This window comes from Oncorhynchus clarkii, chromosome 5, assembly GCF_045791955.1.
Source record: "Oncorhynchus clarkii lewisi isolate Uvic-CL-2024 chromosome 5, UVic_Ocla_1.0, whole genome shotgun sequence".
Classification (NCBI taxonomy): Eukaryota; Metazoa; Chordata; class Actinopteri; order Salmoniformes; family Salmonidae; genus Oncorhynchus; species Oncorhynchus clarkii.
In genome coordinates this window covers 53,866,967-53,886,226 of record NC_092151.1, presented here as the reverse complement: position 1 = coordinate 53,886,226, position 19,260 = coordinate 53,866,967, and the positions used below count along the sequence as shown (strand labels likewise).

Below are 19,260 nucleotides of genomic sequence, written 5' to 3'. Positions count from 1 at the left end.
TTCATATATCGGATTAGGGCCTTTGTCAACTTCTACCTTACTCGAAGTACACAGCAAACACATTTGCAGTACAGAACATCTCTTGGCTCTGATAGGTGTGGGCAACACAGGTGTCTGTATGGGGATCCCAGAGACTACGACTAGCTAGTACGAGCCCTCCATATCCTTGCTGCCCCTCTGGACCCAGCTGGCCTAGCGCCACAGTACACACCAGCCGGTAGCGGTCAGGACACACAGTCCTCACCAGAGCCTTCACCTCCTCACTCAGCGCCTTGACCAGACCACCACAGGAGGGGGCGCTATAATCCATGGCCTCCAGCCGAGATGACAGGAAGTCCTGCAGCATCCGATGGATCAGGCCGCAGGGGAACATCTCGGCAGGCTGGGCCAAACCCGCTGGCACCTGAAGAGCAGAGGTGAATCCCAAACATATTTCCTTGATTTCTCAAGCCCCCACCAAAGGGCACACCATGTGAGCCATGGAAACATGGCTCACTCGAGACACGCTATCGGAGTCGGTACAGCCAGCTGAGTCCTCACTTTCTTCTCCAAAGTGCATTGGAGGACAAGATCTGGGATTCCTCCCCTCTGCCGTTCTCCTCCAATGCACTTTGGGAAGGTGAGGAGAGAAGACACGAGGAATCAAGGACCTAAAATTGAGATTGAATCCGAAGAGACAGCCAGGGATGTGTCTTAACAGTCTAAAATGCCTCTGTCTTATCTCATTTATGGGCACTGCTCTGAAAACACAGGAAAGGGGAATGCAACATGACGGTTGGCCACCAGGAATTTGCCTTTGTCTGTCCGGTTTCTTCTATATCAGTGCAGATGAAGGAAATGAGATGAAACAAAGCCACTTTAGACTGAGATATGCCCAGGCCAGGGGGAGGGGTAACTGTTGGCTAAGTGGCTAGACTACTGGTGAAAGATCAGGGCTGTTCTGTTCAACTTTAGCGTGTAGCTATATATATGTGTTGATCTGACCTGCTCATTGACTATAACAATAGGTTTCCTTGCCGGGATGTTCCTCATTGCAATCTTCAGTGCAATGCGTTCCTGAGTACACACAATTAAAAACTTAACAGAGCGATCCAGTATGACAACAGGGTCATATTTATTAGTGAACACTAAATACGGAAAACAAAAACAAGGACAAGTTCAGGTCGTCCTATACCGTTGCTTCCATTTTGTTCCTAGTGAATACGACCGATGTCTACTTATGTTCTATATCCATAATTTGTTCATCCGAATGAATACAACGTGAAGGTTAAAAAGAGATACTTCACAGGCAGACTGTAGTGATTCAATTAGGTATTCAATGAGAAACACTTGGTCATGTTCAGTAGGGCCCACCATTGCAAAACAGTTTGCATATCAACATGCGTTTATACAGTGCCTTGCGAAAGTATTCGGCCCCGTTGAACTTTGCGACCTTTTGCCACATTTCAGGCTTCAAACATAAAGATATAAAACTGTATTTTTTTGTGAAGAATCAACAACAAGTGGGACACAATGATGAAGTGGAACGACATTTATTGGATATTTCAAACTTTTTTAACAAATCAAAAGCTGAAAAATTGGGCGTGCAAAATTATTCAGCCCCCTTAAGTTAATACTTTGTAGCGCCACCTTTTGCTGCGATTACAGCTGTAAGTCGCTTGGGGTATGTCTATCAGTTTTGCACATCGAGAGACTGAAATTTTTTCCCATTCCTCCTTGCAAAACAGCTCGAGCTCAGTGAGGTTGGATGGAGAGCATTTGTGAACAGCAGTTTTCAGTTCTTTCCACAGATTCTCGATTGGATTCAGGTCTGGACTTTGACTTGGCCATTCTAACACCTGGATATGTTTATTTTTGAACCATTCCATTGTAGATTTTGCTTTATGTTTTGGATCATTGTCTTGTTGGAAGACAAATCTCCGTCCCAGTCTCAGGTCTTTTGCAGACTCCATCAGGTTTTCTTCCAGAATGGTCCTGTATTTGGCTCCATCCATCTTCCCATCAATTTTAACCATCTTCCCTGTCCCTGCTGAAGAAAAGCAGGCCCAAACCATGATGCTGCCACCACCATGTTTGACAGTGGGGATGGTGTGTTCAGCTGTGTTGCTTTTACGCCAAACATAACGTTTTGCATTGTTGCCAAAAATTTCAATTTTGGTTTCATCTGACCAGAGCACCTTCTTCCACATGTTTGGTGTGTCTCCCAGGTGGCTTGTGGCAAACTTTAAACACTTTTAATGGATATCTTTAAGAAATGGCTTTCTTCTTGACACTCTTCCATAAAGGCCAGATTTGTGCAATATACAACTGGTTGTTGTCCTATGGACAGAGTCTCCCACCTCAGCTGTAGATCTTTGCAGTTCATCCAGAGTGATCATGGGCCTCTTGGCTGCATCTCTGATCAGTCTTCTCCTTGTATGAGCTGAAAGTTTAGAGGGACGGCCAGGTCTTGGTAGATTTGCAGTGGTCTGATACTCCTTCCATTTCAATATTAGCGCTTGCACAGTACTCCTTGGGATGTTTAAAGCTTGGGAAATCTTTTTGTATCCAAATCCGGCTTTAAACTTCTTCACAACAGTATCTCGGACCTGCCTGGTGTGTTCCTTGTTCTTCATGATGCTCTCTGCGCTTTTAACGGACCTCTGAGACTATCACAGTGCAGGTGCATTTATACGGAGACTTGATTACACACAGGTGGATTGTATTTATCATCATTAGTCATTTAGGTCAACATTGGATCATTCAGAGATCCTCACTGAACTTCTGGAGAGAGTTTGCTGCACTGAAAGTAAAGGGGCTGAATAATTTTGCACGCCCAATTTTTCAGTTTTTGATTTGTTAAAAAAGTTTGAAATATCCAATAAATGTCGTTCCACTTCATGATTGTGTCCCACTTGTTGTTGATTCTTCACAAAAAAATACAGTTTTATATCTTTGTTTGAAGCCTGAAATGTGGCAAAAGGTCGCAAAGTTCAAGGGGGCCGAATACTTTCGCAAGGCACTGTATTCATAGTGAACTTCCCAGTTTCACTCTGTTCTTAAACGTTTTCTTCCTACTGAACATGTCCCATTGGTTTGAATGGGTCCTCTGGCTCCTTGGGCTTTACCTTGACTACGTCACAAATTACAACCTATTCCCTATGTAGTGCGCTACTTCTGACCAGAGCCCTTGTCAAAAGTAGTGCACTATGTAGGGAATACTGTGCCCCCACCTTGAGTGCCTTGGAGAACTTCTGGGTGGCGACGAGCCCTTTCAGGCTGAAGAGGGCCTGGGGTTTAGTGTGGGCATGAGCCTGGCTGGGAGCTGGCCTAGACGACGGCCTACACGACTGCCTACGGAGCAATGAAGAGGCTCCCCCTGACACCTGTGATTAACATATAGACACAAAAGATCAGTGGACACACCATTTGGTGGTAACCATTTGAATAATAAACATCTAGTAGATACGCTAAGAAGACATTAATCATTGTGTACTTTCTGTTTCAAGGCTGGACACAAAAACATTCCAAATTGATCAGGCAACACTCATGTACTATTTTTTTCATTTTTTATTTTGTCCCCCGTTACAATAGTTATAGGTTTATATGGTGCCTTGTTGTACCTCTACTGCTTTGCTGCTCTTCTCCTGGCTCTCTCTCACTGAGGCAGTGGCTGGAACCTCGCTGCCTCTGGCGTGCTTGGCTGCCATTTCTAAACAGTGGCAGTACAAGTGATGATGTCCACACCACATATTTTTTTGCCCATTTAGCCCATAAACCACAATTTTAAACAACTGTAAACCGTTAAATATGTCGCTGATATTGACGCTAAGCAAATAATCAATATCTACTATACAAAATGTATTGTTTTACAATGCAACATAGCTTTGATCCATCTATGCTAATAGTGCACCATCCAATAGAGCTCGGCGACCCACTATAGATGAATAGATGGTTCTGCCGAGGTTTTGCTCTTACCTGCCCAGGTTGGCTCTGCTGCAATGGGGAATGGACAAGAGCAATCGTTACTCCCCCTTATGTGCTTTCTGTGGGTTGCCTTTGCTACTCAGCCCCCCTCACCTTGCGTTGTAGCACTGCCAAGTTCCTGTCACTGTACAAAAATATTTACAGCAAACCAATATAAGGATCTGCATTTATTCTGCACACTGGGCAAGCCCATCCCTCTACTATGCTCAGGGCTGTGTTCCAATCGAAAAGCTCATCCACTTGTCCCAGCTATTGCCCACTTCTCTCCTCTCTGATTCTGCAACCACTGGATAGCTGTAGGGATTGGGCAATAGCTTCATATAGCTCATATAGAGTTTCAATAAGCTCTCACCTATTTAGTTATTTCAGATTTGCTAAGGGGGAAACAGTGTGGAAGGATACAACGTTTTTGGATTAAAATGCAGCCAGTCTTGTAGGGGAGAGGTCTGACAGACATCTAGCATGTTGACTCCTGCCTCACAATAGGAACTAGGCCTAAACTGTTCCAGTGAATCCAGTCGTTTTTCCTCACTTTACGTGTCCCAAATGGCACGCTAGTCCTGTTGCAATGCACTACTTTTGACCAGGGTCCATAGGGATCTGGTCAAAAGCAGTGCACTGTAAAGGAAATAGGATGTGATTTGGGACACATCCACTGCAACAGGATGTGGCCTGGCTGGGGACGAGCCAACCAACCTCTCCCTCGCTGGCTTAGGTCCTCCTCACAAGATTGTTTGGAAAGTTGTAGCAACACTAAACAGTTTGTTCACCGTATCCTAGTAATTCACATATAACCTTGAGTTATGCCTCCAGGTTTCTCTTTGATTTTCGCATTGTGCTTTTTTATTTGTGTGCTTATGTCTTACGAGCCGAGGCTGTCATGGGAATACTATACACTGCATGGAGCCAGATTATTGATTTATCTTGTAAAAATAGGTGGATGTTTGTTCCGTTTGTGGTGTGGTCTTGGTCCCGTTCCAGGCCGACATTATATTGCATCAACCAATGGTGGCACGCCACGTAATTGACTGTGCAGTCAGGTATCAGATTCCTATATCATATGATGTGGTTAGCTGAATGTGTAGCACCTATCCAGGCGTTTTTAGATCTGGCAGGCGTCTGCAATGTTTATTTTTACTGCTTGGGAGTTGACCTGTTCAATAAACAACAAGGGGCGGCACGGCTAATGTCCCAAATGGTAGTCAATTCCCATATAGTGCACTATATCGGGAATAGGGTGCCATTTGGGACAGGTCCAAGGTGAGGCACAGTCATGTGATGTGCAGATGGACTGATGAGAACAACTTATTTATGTCTCATCTTCTGTTACGATACACTGATTTGACAAATGACATACTGACCAGGTGAAAGCTGTGATCCCTTATCGATGTTGCTGTTAAAATCCACTTCAAATCAGTGTAGATGACGAGACAGGTTAGAGGAGGATTTTTAAGCCTTGAGACATGAATTGTCATTCAGAGGGTGAATGGGCAAGACAAAAGATTTAAGTGCCTTTGAACGGGATATGGTAGTAGGTGCCAGGCACACCGGTTTGTGTCAAGAACCGCAATGCTGCTGAGTTTTTCCGTGTGCATCAAGAATGGTTCACCACCCAAAGGTCATCCAGCCAACTTGACAAAACTGTGGGAAGCGTCGGAGTCAACATTGGTCAGCAGCCCTGTGGAACACTGTCAACTGACACCTTGTAGAGTCCATGCCCCAACAAATAGAGGCTGTTCTGAGGGCAACTCATTTTAGGAAAGTGTTCCTATTGTTTGGTACACTCAGTGTATGAAGTCAATAATCTTGTGAGAATTCTGAACAATTAATCATATAATGAAAACATGCAAATATATATATATTTTTATAAACAATGATCCCAAGGGCAACATCAGTTCATGAAGAGTTTTTAATAAGCAGGTATATCCTCAATCACCACAACAACATGCTCTAAATGCTCCTAAATTATTTAGCAACAAAACTGCTTTCAGTTCATCAAATTACAATGACCAGAGGTTTGCACTGTAATCATCATGGAAAAAGCAGTTGTATCCCAAAGTAACTTATGAACATTCAAAGACAATGTATCAAGAGAATGGTTACAGATATGCCAGTGCAATTACTATACGGCTATTACACATCAACTAGACCTACCTACATTTGAGAAATTCTTAATGTTTTGTAAAGTACAAGATCCCGTACGAAATGTATATTGATAATCTAGCAGGCAAAGGGCTTGTTTCACACTCGGCCCTTAGAAAAGTTATGATAGTGCAGTTGTCAATACAATATAACAACTCTGACCTGAACCGCATTTTTGGATAAAGGTCATTTTTTTACTAAAGGTCAGAATTAACAACCACCTTTACTTCCTATGATAAGTTCCTTGTTTTATCAACCCATCCATTCTGATTGAATGGTCTCTCTCCAGGTTTCTCCTCATCGGGTTACAGAGGCCATAGGCTTGATCTGTGTCTGTCACTAAAAAACAGTCTCCAAACTAAAACGGTGGATAATTGGGATGCCAGAGAGCAGAATTACACATAATAATATGGGACAAGATAACAAAAAATAACAGAAAAATAGTTCAAATGACAGATTCACCTCTCCCTACTTCATTTTCTCCAGGAAGGAGCGCACCTCCTCAGGGCTGTAGCCTCTTGGCCCAATCTTTCCCTGGTAACAGACAGAAGACTGGTGATTTAGACAGGAGCAACAAGTGGATTTATTGGTGAACTGTGAGTGACAGACTCCTCTCTATGAGACTCACAAAAGAAAGTGAGAGATTCAGGTGCCTAACAGGTCTTATAGGCCTATACCTTGGTATGATATGGTTGTACCTATATGTATGTTATTTTTTTAAAATATTTTTTTTTAAATCCCAGGCCCCGTCCCCGCAGAAGGTCTTTTGCCTTTTGGTAGGCCGTCATTGTAAATAACAATTTGTTGTTAACTGACTTGCCTAGTTTTAAAAAAGGGTTAAATAAAAATTATAATAAAATACCTGTGTAACAGAAGTTCAACAGCCTTCACTGTGTTCCAAATATCCTTTCCCATACGTCTGAAAAACTACTGAGTCAGGATATGTCCATGAGAGCCAGAAAGCAAAGAATGCTTTGGCAGGATTCCAAAAACTCCAGACAAGAAGTGCACCTTGATTTCTCTTTACATTTGCGCACCATCAGCTTTGTTACGCAGATTTTTTTTAAATCATTTGATCTATGTGTTGTCTTTTTACTACTTCCTTTTTTCTTAAGAACATTTAACTGTCCTTACCTTATAAACAACCTTTCCTGCCTGCAGCACATACAGCCGCTCTGGAATAGCACCATATTTACTAGCTGTGGTGTCTTTCATTTCATCCACTACGATGGGGCACAGGGGGTCCTCTTTGACCAGGAACTGTGCTGCAGCCAGCCGCTCCTCCTGGTTTCGGTGTTTAGTAATGTCAAAGTTGTTGTCAAAGACCCAACCGTCTGAAGCAGAGAGAAAATCACAGTGAGGATTGTAGTGGCTTGATATGTGAAGCCTAGGCTATATACCTTGTTTTAATACAACCGATTATAAAAAAGCCACAATCAGTTCTTAAATGAGCATTATAATAATTGCTCCAGGTTTAGGATAGATTACAAAGCCATCATCACATAGGTCTATATGGTCTTGTACTATTCATTTGACCAATAGCATCGTCCCCAGGCTAATTGAGCAAAGGCGGAAGTGTCCGGATATTTGACCAATGACCACCTCCACATCATTCACCTGTTGAATGCGCCTCTGCAATGTAGACCACCAGGAAGTCTGCCACATCGCCGAAGTCCTTGACGAGTTGCTTGAACTCGCAAAGTTTATACATGAACGGGGGTCAAGTACAACTTCCAAAACTCAACACCAGTGGTCTGTTGTCTGACAGACAAAAAACAGGGAGAACATTATTGTAGCCTAGTATTTAGAAAGGAAGTTGATAAAATAACTGGCATGATACTACTGACTATACTGCACACGAGCAGTCGTCTACTCACCTTTCAAATAGTTGTAGATACTGGTAATCTTGCCGTCCAATGTAATCACTGGTGAGTCGGGAGCATTGTTGCCCACAAAAGCTTCTTGACCAACATTAGTCCACATGTGCCCTAGGATGGTCTTGACAAAATTCCATGACATAAAAGTCGGTCCCCAATCTTCATACTTGAACTTCGGATTCTGGGTCATAGTTACCTTTTCGCCCATTTTTAAGATAAGTTTCTTGGTCAAGCTTCGTGAAATCAAATTCAGAAGCGTGAGAAAGACAAATTGCATGAACGCAAAGCAAAATAAACATGGCATTGACAGATAAATGAACCATTTCCATATTAATATCATCTTTTTCTTTGGTGCTCAGCGAAACAATAGCCTATGCGTGATTTCTAGCCTATTTTATGGCAGAGTGGAACGTTGTGCAAACAAACACTCCTTCCTCTACCGTCTTTGTGGGCTTTTGTCTAAACGTTACTTTTACCCCTGACATGTATGCGATTTGACAGAGTAAAGTAGAATGTTGTTAATAGATTTTGGCCCAATGTTTTTTTACGCCATACTGCTTGAGCCCATCCAGGTATTTGAGATCCATTTTGGATCATTTTGACGATTGAATTTACCGTAAACTACCACTTGTGAGCGCACTTAACAAATGTATCTCTAGGACTAGGAATAAGAAATGTGTGTGTGTGTGTTGACCAGACACTGAATCATCCACTAGATGTCACTACTCAGCCATACTTCACTGATATGCATGTCTGCTATTGTCAACCAGTAGCCTATAGGGTCGTTCCATTTGATTTCAATAACTTTCCATACATATTTGCCCATGGTAGAAGTTGTCTTCAAGTGATACCGATACCCCACCCTACCACGAGGCATCCATGTCTTTATCACTTTATCTCTTACAAACAAGGCTGTCAAATAGTCTATAAGCATGTAAACTCCTGTGTGTCCCATCTATATGTTGTAGTTTAAACCCTATTTTTAAAACATAATCTGAGGTGTTTGTGTTGTGCTCACAATCGGTCGAGACATAGCATAGCTAGATCACTGCAATTTAGCTGGTACATTGTTGAAATTCAAGTTGAACAAAAATAAGACAGCTCTCCGCTAAGTAAACTTAAATGAACATATTTTGTATTGCCTTACAAACGTTTTGTGTATGACCCCTTCTTCAGAATGCATAGGAGGCAATGTTACAACAACAAATACAGGCCACACACAAGGGGTGTAATTATAGATTCACAAAGTCAATATTGGCCCAATCAAAAGATCCCAGCAGAGGGAGCTTTGGGAAAAAAAACATGAAAATACACTGACTATACCAAACATTAGGAACACCTTTCTAATATTGACTCTACAAGGAGTCGGTCAGCAGCGTTCCACAGGGATGGTGGCTCACGTTGACTCCAATGCTTCCCGCAGTTGTGTCAAGTTGACTGGATGACCTTTTGGTGGTCGACCATTCTTGATACACACGGAAAACTGTTGAGCGTGAAAAACCCAGCAGCATTGCAGTTCTTGACACAAACCGGTGCGCCTGGCACCTACTACCATACCCTGTTCAAAGACACTTAAATATTTTGTCTTGCCCATTCACCCTCTGAATGGCACACATAAACAATCAATGTCTCAAGGCTTAAAAATCCTTATTTTAACCTGTCTTCTCCCCTTCAACTGCACTGATTGAAGCGGATTAACAAGTGACATCAATAAGGGATCATAGCTTTAACCTGGATTCACCTATGTCATGGAAAGAGCAGGTGTTCTTAATGTTTTGTATACTCAGTGTTTTCACAAACACACAATAAAGATACATTATGATATCAGCCTAAATGTTAGGAGCATATGTATACTCAGCCTACATATTTATAGCCTTCTACAAAAAAACAAGAAAGGAAACATTATTTTTTGAGACCTGCTGGGGCAAGGGTGCCCAAGCGATCTATCCAATGTGTCTCTCTTTGGAGAAGTAATTTATCCCTATCTCCTATACCCTTCACTAATCAATGCCCAAATTAACGTAGGGCACATAGTTTGTGATTATGGCAATTGAAATGCTGGCAACAGGTGATTTTTCATTGTGGTTACGAATGGAGGCATCATGCAAACAAATCCTTGTCTTAACTTCGCGTTTGGTCTTACCCACATAATAAAAGTTAGAGCAACACTTAAGGAGATGTACAACATATTTGTGTTACAAGTTATTTAACCTCCAACCTATGGTCATGGCATTACAGTGAACACTGTTGTGACAAGGGAAATTGCCATCAGGAATGCGAGAAATGAAACTTTAAATTATTACCACAAAGATGGCCACCGGTCAACCCACCTGAATGTCCACATAAATAGGACGTTCTATTCTATTATCTATATTTCTATGATTTCAATAGGTTTCCCATTGAAGATCGACAGTATAATTTAAAACAACTGATATTCCCATTCAAGTCCACATTTGCTGATGTGTGGACTTCCAACCATCTTTGTGCTACCATTTGAAAGTTGAAAATGTTATTTTATTCCATTTTAGTACATTTATCAGCCAAAACATGGCACGCATGGTTCACCCACCCCGTATTCAAGAGCATGCTGTGTCTCAAACAATGGCGGGCACAACACAAACATCTCAGATGATGTAACATAGGGTCTAAGCTACAACATATGCTAAAATGAATAATAAAAACAGAGTTCAGACATTTTTAGATACATTTTTATAAATTAGTTTGACAACCCTGTTTGTAAGCTTTTAAATGATATCAAACTCAAATGTTTATCTTATCCATAGATGAAGACACACACATATTACATCTACACCCTTGCTTCTACATCTGCATTGCTTGCTGTTTGGGGTTTTAGGCTGGGTTTTTTTGTATAGCACTTTGTGACATCTGCTGATGTAAAAAGGGCTTTATAAATACATTTGATTGATTGAAAAATGTATTTGATTAATATTATATCTCATGGTAGGGTGGAGTATGCAAAATGAGTCAACTTTGAGCACCTACTTTTTGACCACTTCTACCATGGGCAAATATATATAGAAAGTTTTATTGAAATCAAAAAGGGTACGGTCAAAATGTGATTGAAATCAAATGGAATGACCCTATATCTAATATCGTTGACGTGTTGTAAACCACAAGGCCTAAGACTATTTCTAAATAATTATCTAAATTACGAATATGCTCGAATGGCTATGGGTATTCACATCCTATATTTTATTTAAGAGAAATATATAATAATATAATAAAAATATAATAATATATTTCACATTATTATTATTATCTTTAAAATTTCAATCCTAGACCCTCAACCTCACAGCATGTGCTATCATGCTTATCCAATTCATAGGCATAGGCCTATATTGTTAAATTTATTTATTTTTACTAATCAAATGCATCATTTGTTTAGGTGATTCATGTTAATATGGATGGACTTCTTTAGGCCTATAATTTTCTCGAACAGGCTTAGTTCACATAGGCCTTATAATTGTAGTCTATTTTTACAACACATGATAATTCTTACTTTTAAACTGACCTAATACGAGACAGATGCATAGGTGCATGCCTTAACAACATACGATATACGCTGTAACTTCTGAAAAATAAGCATATAGGCTTTCCAATTCCCTGACCTACACAAACAATTTGACGGAAATAAAAAATACAATTATAACAACTGTCAGGTTAGGCTTACAAGCTCAAATAAAATACATTGAATAGTTCAATAATGTGCTTCCTTTGAAAATAAAACGAACAACTAAAAGTCACACATTGAGCTAACAACATCGATGTTGTCACATAAATTAGATTACTTATTATATTGCCCGTGTGTGCGTGCGTCTGTCTTTTAATTAATAATTATGAAATCATCGACACTTGTTCTATTTCCTTTTTATAGTTTCTTAATAAAAAATAATTAAACAAATCACAATGTGAACCAGAGCTACCATACAATTCAATGAAATCCCCCTCCAACATGTTCCCTTATTTGTCTTTGTCATATAAAATAAATGTTCCCTTAATCCTAATCGATTTCTAACTGAAGTTTGCAGTACCCTACAAGTGCCTGTAGTCCTAAATAACCTAAAGCCATATGGGTTGTAGTGATATTTGCTCATAATTTACTTGGCACCTGTCCATGATCTGCTGTTTCGTCAATAGCACATCAGTTTTCTCTCCCCGTAAAACGACTCTCCTCGATCAATATCTTCATATCCTCCCATTGGCCAACTGACAGTGCCTTCATTGGCGCAGAGACGCAATGACTCGAATACTGCCGACTCAGTGGATGCATCAGATGTCAGTCAAAGGGAAGACGCATGTTTTGGATGCTGAGAATTGATACTTCAGAAAAGTGTTAAAAGTTTATGGAAGCAGAAAGGATGCTGTTGGTTAAGACGTGCTTTTCTTCGCATTTGGCCGACGATGTTGATGTACACCGAGTCCGACCATAGGCTATACATATTCTACCCCTTTTGACGGTTCATTAGTCGGATAAGGTAGGTGTCGTCAAGAGAATGAAGATCATTCACTTCTTGTCAGTGTATATTCTTGCATGTATCATCCCCAAAGATTCCATGTTATTTTACAATTCGGAAAACAATGTCAAACGTTTAGGAGATGGTTTGATGTGTCTTCAAATCTTTTAAAGAGGAAATGTGATTTTCTGTCCCGAACACAGGTAAATGTGAACACAGAAAATACACACTGGGAACAACGAAATTCCGATGCAGAAATCCTCAGCACTCTTCGGGATGGTCAGTCACTGCCAAACCCCATCGTTTTCAGACTTCACGGGACTGACTCTCTCCATGTACAGCAGTAAATCGGACATCTGCGCCAGACGCATCGGGAACGACGGTTTTGGAGCCCAGAGTCATATGCAATGTCCGAGTCCAAAGCGGCATGCCGCGCCAGAAGAGCGCTATGGATCTCAAGAGAAAGGCCTTCTGACAGCCAAATCTCCCCGCGCCTGCTTCTCTCTCTCCCCCGAACAAGGTAAAGGCCTAACCTTTGATTCAACGCGCTCATCTGTATCGCATAATGTATTTTATCAGTAAAATCTAGTTGTTTAAAGCAACAGTTTTTTGGGGGATGGTGAAACGTGCGGTCTAAATCTAAATTGTATCATGCTAATATTGGGGAAATATTAACACAATTACTAACATTTGTAGCTTCTAATTTTCACTTTTTATGCTAACAGGGATTCTATTTGTTATAAGTGTATCAAATAATATATTATTATTGTCATTCCTTCCAGCCCTTATTGTCATTCCTTCCAGCCCATCCATCAGGTTACTCTGAAATTGTGCCAGAGTTTCTGGTTGGCCACATATGGAGTCTTTATAAGTGCAATGCTCTTCCTCTTTGATCCACTGTATATTTAGTTGACAGATCTGTGTTTGCAGTTGTGGATTCTACTGTTGATAACAACCTCATTAATTAAGTGCAGAGGTCACTGATGTATAGTCTTGCCAATTTCATGAAGAGCACCACAATCAAAGTCATCTCAGCCACACAGCGCAGCCCTGTGAAGGGATTGAAGTGATACATGTGAAGGGACAGCCCGAGAATGGAGCACTTTGACTTCTCCTCTATGGATCATCAACAGATGTGACTGCACTCACTTTAGGGAACAGTGCTTAATTTAACAAGTTCTGTATGAGGACAGATTGAGGTGGACAGATGCGGACATCTCTGAAGTATATGAGCGGATACCATTTCATTGAGCTGTTATAGATAACATACTGTCATTGGATAGGTACGAACTAACTTCAATAGACACATTTAATAGAACATTATTTATGTAGCCCATTAGCACATGTTTATTTTAAGATATTAATTTGAAGCGTAAATGTAATAGTAGATATTTTAAGATTACATGTAATTTGTTTGGTGAATTACCTAAAATAGTTTGAATTTTAAGCATCATTGAGATTAATAAACATTCCTCAAGGCTTTTCTATAATCTAATTTGTAACCTCAGGTTTATTAACGAACATTAAATTGTTTAAATAATTATTGGATATTTTGTACTGGGATGAATAGTGCTTCATGATGTAGCGGTATTATGTGGCAAGTATCTTGTCTGGGACTTAAATACTTGTGTTAGCGCCTATGTCTAACCCCTAAAACGTTAGCTCAGTGGGCTAACATGTTGATGGTGAGTTGTGCAGACGGTCTGGGTTTGATACCCTGCCGTTAGTTACACACGCATACCGTCTGCTTCAAATCTATGTCAAACATACAGTATTATTTTGTATTTTCTTTCTGTCATGCTTTGAAGATGAAAAGGATAAAAAATATAATTTTATCATTCAGAAATATAGAATTTGTTGAACTGAAAAATTCAGTTGTTTTGTTTGATATTCTCATTTTTTCAATCATAAATTATTTTTGACTGTGAATCATGCACAGGCCTTGAGTGCAGTGACTAGTCTTCAGACCCTTTCATACCCTTGTCTTGAAACAACGGTCAGATAGATACAGTCAGGTCCAAAATGATTGGCGCCTTTGATAAAGATGAGGGAAAAAGGACTGTATAAAATAAGTAATACAAATACTGAGCTATATCTAATATTGAATGCTGAATTAAAAAAAAAAAAAAATCTACTTATGCATCCTTATTTCAACACCAAACTCACCACTGGTGTACGTGGCTAAAGAGCTCTATTTTCATATCATCAGACTATAGCACCAGTTTCAATCCAAGTGCCAGTGCCGTTTAGCAAACTCCATTTTTTTTACATTTGTTGGATGACATGAAAATATAACTCTTTGCTGTTGAAATAAGGATGCATAAGCAGAAAATAATCCCATACCTACTGTAAAATAAAACATGAATAATGTTGTTTTAAGTGAGAAGTAGCCATTAGTCAGAGGCCAAAAAAGAAAGGAAATACACGAGCACTGCAATGCCTACCCCACCCATGCTCTACCAAGGTTTTCCAGCACTACAGTAGCAATGTTGATCTATTGTACTTCAAACAATGTGTACGCAGGTTGCTTAGGATTCAAGCCAGGTTGCCTAGTGTTTGGAGTAACGTTAGCTAATGTTAACGTGAGATGAGCAATGGCCATTACGTGTATTATACATTAGCAGTGTGGCAGTTTCCCAAAGTTTGGTGTTGACTATGAACTTTACTTAGCTAGCTAGCTAGCTGTGCTTTTTTGGAAGAATGTGGGAGATATTTTCAACATTGAGTTGTCCCGGTGAATCGCAATCTGTCCATACAGCTAATTTTACAGTCTTGTTGGCTTTTAGCTAACTAGCTAATGTTACTGGCTAATGTTAGTTGGTTAGCTAACTGGCAATAGTGGCTAAGGACATTCGCTATCTTGTTTGTGCTTATGTGGTTGTGTTCTGATTACACGCAAGTTTCAAGGCCAACAGTTTACACAGATAACTTCAACCACGTGAAACACCTTCCATAGTACAGTATAGCTAGCTTCCTTTGCTTGTAGCTTGCCACTCATCCAACTGGTGTTAGCGAGCTACTAGCGCTGTTTCTGTGCAACCCAAGGGCTTTGGCCTGATTTTAGAACTGAAAAGATGTTAGCATTGTCAGAAGTTCTACAAAAAGGTAACACATCATTGGTTCTTAATGGGCAGAAATCAAAACAGTTGCCCCTACAAACATATTCAGTCCGAAAGGTGGCAAGTCTAATGGTCACTTTATGGATGCTGTAGTCTCGTCCTTACTGATGCCTAGATATTCAGCTAGGTCAGGGCAATAATTATTATTTTTTTCCTTAATGCCAATGACCCAATTCGGTATGTGGTTCTTAGTAACGGCCAGATGGCTCATGACGAGAGGCTGGGAGTGTGTTGTGTACCTCCAATCAAGTTGATTTGCTAATTTTCATCGACATTGGTGTCATATTGGCTTAGATATGACAGTAGGGAGATTGGAATTTAACATTGAGCTTCAACCAATGCATACAGTATACTATTTTAATATGGTGGTGGATCTTGGATGTTATGGGGCTATTTTGCTTCCACTGGTCATGGGGCACTTGTCAAGGTCAATGGCATCATGAACTTTACCCAGTACCAGGACGTCCTAGCCAAAGACCTGGTAGCCTCTGCCAAGAGGACAAACATTGGCCGCAAGTGGATCTTCCAGTAAGACAATAACCCCAAGCACACATCAAAATCCCCCCCCCCCCCAAAAAAAGGTTAATTGACCACAAAATCAACAGTTTGCAATGGTAATCTCAGTCTCCGGACTTGAACCCCATTGCAAACCTGTGGTTTGATTTGAAGAGGGCCGTCCATAAGCGCAGACGAAGGATATCAAGGATCTGGAAAGATTCTGTATGGAGGAATGGTCTAACAAAATCTTTATCTGAGCAATTGTATTCGTTATAATATATTATAATTGTCACAAAACATTTCATACAATATGGCTTAGTATTTGTATGACTTTTTGCTCATCTTTATCAAGGGTGCCCATAATTGTATATAGACAGACACCATTGTATACCTACCCGGATTATGTGGGGGGAAAGCCTGGTCTACTTCATGTGTGAAATCCTAGGCTACTTTACATCCTGTTGAGAAGATATGAAATTATGTTGTTGTGCAGCAGAGAGAGGGCAGATTTAATTACTCCCTCATCCTAAATTATGATGATACAAAAGCCACTTCTATATTAGCAGTCATCCTTTAACAAAAAGAGGCTCAAAGGATTTGATTATTGTTTTTCCTGGCCAAACACAAACCATATGTCTCTCTGAATGTGTCTCAGCATTTATGTGGACTGACTCCTCTGAGCTGAGCACCGTTGTGCCCTCACCATCGTCCCAGACCAACATGAATCATGACATTGTCTTTACGATGCTTTTGTACTGGATTTGTTGTTGAATGTGGGAATGTGGGAATGCAAGATATGTCGTGGATGAAGTTATGGTCTGTGTGGATGAATATTCAGGAGATACATTTATAGTCCTTTTTTCATTTTCTTGAAAGACATTTAGATGATTATTCAGTGTTGTGCATTTAGAAATATTTATGAAAGGTAAACATGCCCACATATACATTTTTTTTTGCTTGCTTCAGCTGTCCAAAGGTATTTTTATAGCAGACAAAAATATGTTCCTAAGCAATAACAACGATTGAGTTCTTTGTTTGGGGTAAAGTTTTGTGGAATAGTTTCACATATTTTTTTTAGTCTTAGCAGAGTTTAGCCTCTTTCTTAGGGTAGTGCCTCAGCCCTAATCCCTATGCTCACGTTGTGGTGTGTTTTACAGTACTGAATCTATAGACAGTACATGTAAATGATCTATAGAGCTCATCAGGCTTTAGTATCGTGCTTCATTTCAGCCTAATCTTATTTCATTCGCCTGTCTCTGGATGAGACTATAGGAATGTTGGACCATTATTTTAGATTTATGCCATAGATAGCCTGGACTCAACAGATGATGAAGCTCTCTCTGTGCGGAGGGGAGACAATGGTTTTAGAGTAAAGAGCATACATTTATCAAACATTTATTCAGAGAAAGTGAACTTTTCTGCCCTGCCTTTAGTAATATTGTATGTCTTTTATACAAGAAATGAAACGTTACATGTCATGATAGAAGAATAGAAGAGTTGTAGAGACAACAATGCGAACCACGCGAAACCATCAGAAATGCCCATGCCTTAATCTCGTGTCGAATTGTTAATTGTTAATTGTTTTATGATGATCATACCATGGATCATTTAGCTATTTGATTTTGAATTATAGGACCCCTGTAGGTATCCCCCCCAAAAATATATACAAATGATTTGATGAAACATTGAATTTGGACTTAATGTTATTAGCCCATAGAAACACGTTGAATAACAGATTCATACATGTAAAAACAGATAATCAAATGTAAGTATGTTTTGAAGTGTCTGTCCTATGTTTGAGAGATATAAGAAAGAGTCGGATGCGAAGGATTTACTTCAGACACCGGACAAGGCCCAAATCCCCGTCATTTGCATGAAGAAGAGAGAGAGGTATAGGGGACATAGGTTGGGGTGCCTTGTAAGGATCCTGACGGCGAGGGGGAAATCTGCCTCTACCATCCGTCCTATTAGCCAACGTGCAATCATTGGATAATAAAGTGGATGAGTTCCGATCAAGACTCTCCTACCAACCGGACATTAAAAACTGTAATATCTTATGTTTCACCGAGTCGTGGCTGAATGATGACATGTATAGCATACAGCTGGCTGGGTTTTCAGTCCATCAGCAAGATAGAACAGCTGCCTCCGGTACGACAAGGGGTGGTAGTCTGTGTCTATTTGACAATAACAGCTGGTGCACAAAATCTAATATTAAGGAAGTGTTGAGGTTTTGCTCGCCTGAGGTAGAGTATAAGCTGTAAACCACACTATTTACCAAGAGTGTTTTCATCTATAGTTTTTCGTAGCTGTCTATTTACCTCCACAAGCCGATACTGGCATTAAGACCGCACTCAACAAGCTGTATAAGGCCATAAACAAACTAGAAAATGCTCATCCAGAGGTGGCACCCCTAGTGGCCGGGGACTTTAATGCAGGGAAACTTACATCCATTTTACCTAATTTCTACCAGCATGTTACATGTGCAACCAGAGGAAAACAAACTCTAGACCACCTTTACTCCACACACAGAGACGTGTACAAAGCTCTCCCTCGCTGTTCATTTCGCAAATCTGACCATAATACTATCCTGATTCCTGCTTACAAGAAAAAACTAAAACAGGAAGTACCAGTGACTCGCCCAATACAGAAGTGGTCAGATGACGCAGATGCTAAGCTACAGGACTGTTTTGCTAGCACAGACTGGAATATGTTCCGGGATTCTTCCGATGGCATTGAGGAGTACACCACATCAGTCACTGACTTCATCAATAAGTGCATCGATGATGTCTTCAAAACAATGACCGTACGTACATACCCCAACCAGAAACCATGGAATACAGGCTACATCTGCACTGAGCTAAAGGGTAGATCTGTCGCTTTCAAGGAGCGGGACTCTAACCCGGACGCTTATAAGACATCCCGTAATGCCCTCCGATGAACCATCAAACAGGCAAAGCGTCAATACAGGTCTAACATTGAATCCGACTACACCGGCTCTGACGCTCGTCAGATGTGGCAGGGCTTGTAAACTATTACGAACTGCAAAGTGAAGCACAGCCACGTCTGTAGCCATGAAGTGCTTTGAAAGGCTGGTCATGGCTCACATCAACACCATTATCCCAGAAACCCTAGACCCACTCCAATTTTGCATACTGTCCCAACAGATCCACACATGACGCAATC

The 19,260-nt window shown here is 40.5% G+C and overlaps 3 protein-coding genes across 3 annotated transcripts in view; 1 reads left to right on the top strand and 2 right to left on the bottom strand.

Annotated features, from left to right (window-relative positions):
- Window positions 1-37: 37 nt before the first annotated feature.
- Window positions 38-4,023, bottom strand: LOC139409712 (dynein light chain Tctex-type 5-B-like). Its single transcript, XM_071155111.1, has 4 exons — window positions 3,958-4,023; window positions 3,603-3,691; window positions 3,213-3,365; window positions 38-403 (listed from the first exon to the last, which is right to left on the bottom strand). The coding sequence occupies exons 2-4, from the start codon at window positions 3,687-3,689 to the stop codon at window positions 38-40; spliced, it is 606 nt and encodes a 201-aa protein (XP_071011212.1). The 5' UTR covers window positions 3,690-3,691; window positions 3,958-4,023.
- A 1,837-nt stretch (window positions 4,024-5,860) lies between these two features.
- LOC139409002 (iodothyronine deiodinase 1) lies at window positions 5,861-8,545 on the bottom strand. Its single transcript, XM_071153601.1, has 4 exons — window positions 7,986-8,545; window positions 7,726-7,869; window positions 7,243-7,442; window positions 5,861-6,642 (listed from the first exon to the last, which is right to left on the bottom strand). Exons 1-4 carry the CDS (start codon window positions 8,323-8,325, stop codon window positions 6,577-6,579), a joined length of 750 nt encoding a protein of 249 aa, XP_071009702.1. The 5' UTR covers window positions 8,326-8,545; the 3' UTR covers window positions 5,861-6,576.
- Window positions 8,546-12,364: 3,819 nt separating this feature from the next.
- Window positions 12,365-19,260, top strand: part of LOC139408999 (zinc finger protein GLIS1) — a 129,764-nt gene continuing 122,868 nt past the window's right edge. The window contains exons 1-2 of the mRNA XM_071153599.1: window positions 12,365-12,481; window positions 12,664-12,980. Coding sequence (XP_071009700.1) covers window positions 12,710-12,980 — 271 coding nt within the window. The 5' untranslated portion in view covers window positions 12,365-12,481; window positions 12,664-12,709. The remainder of the gene's footprint in view (window positions 12,482-12,663; window positions 12,981-19,260) is intronic.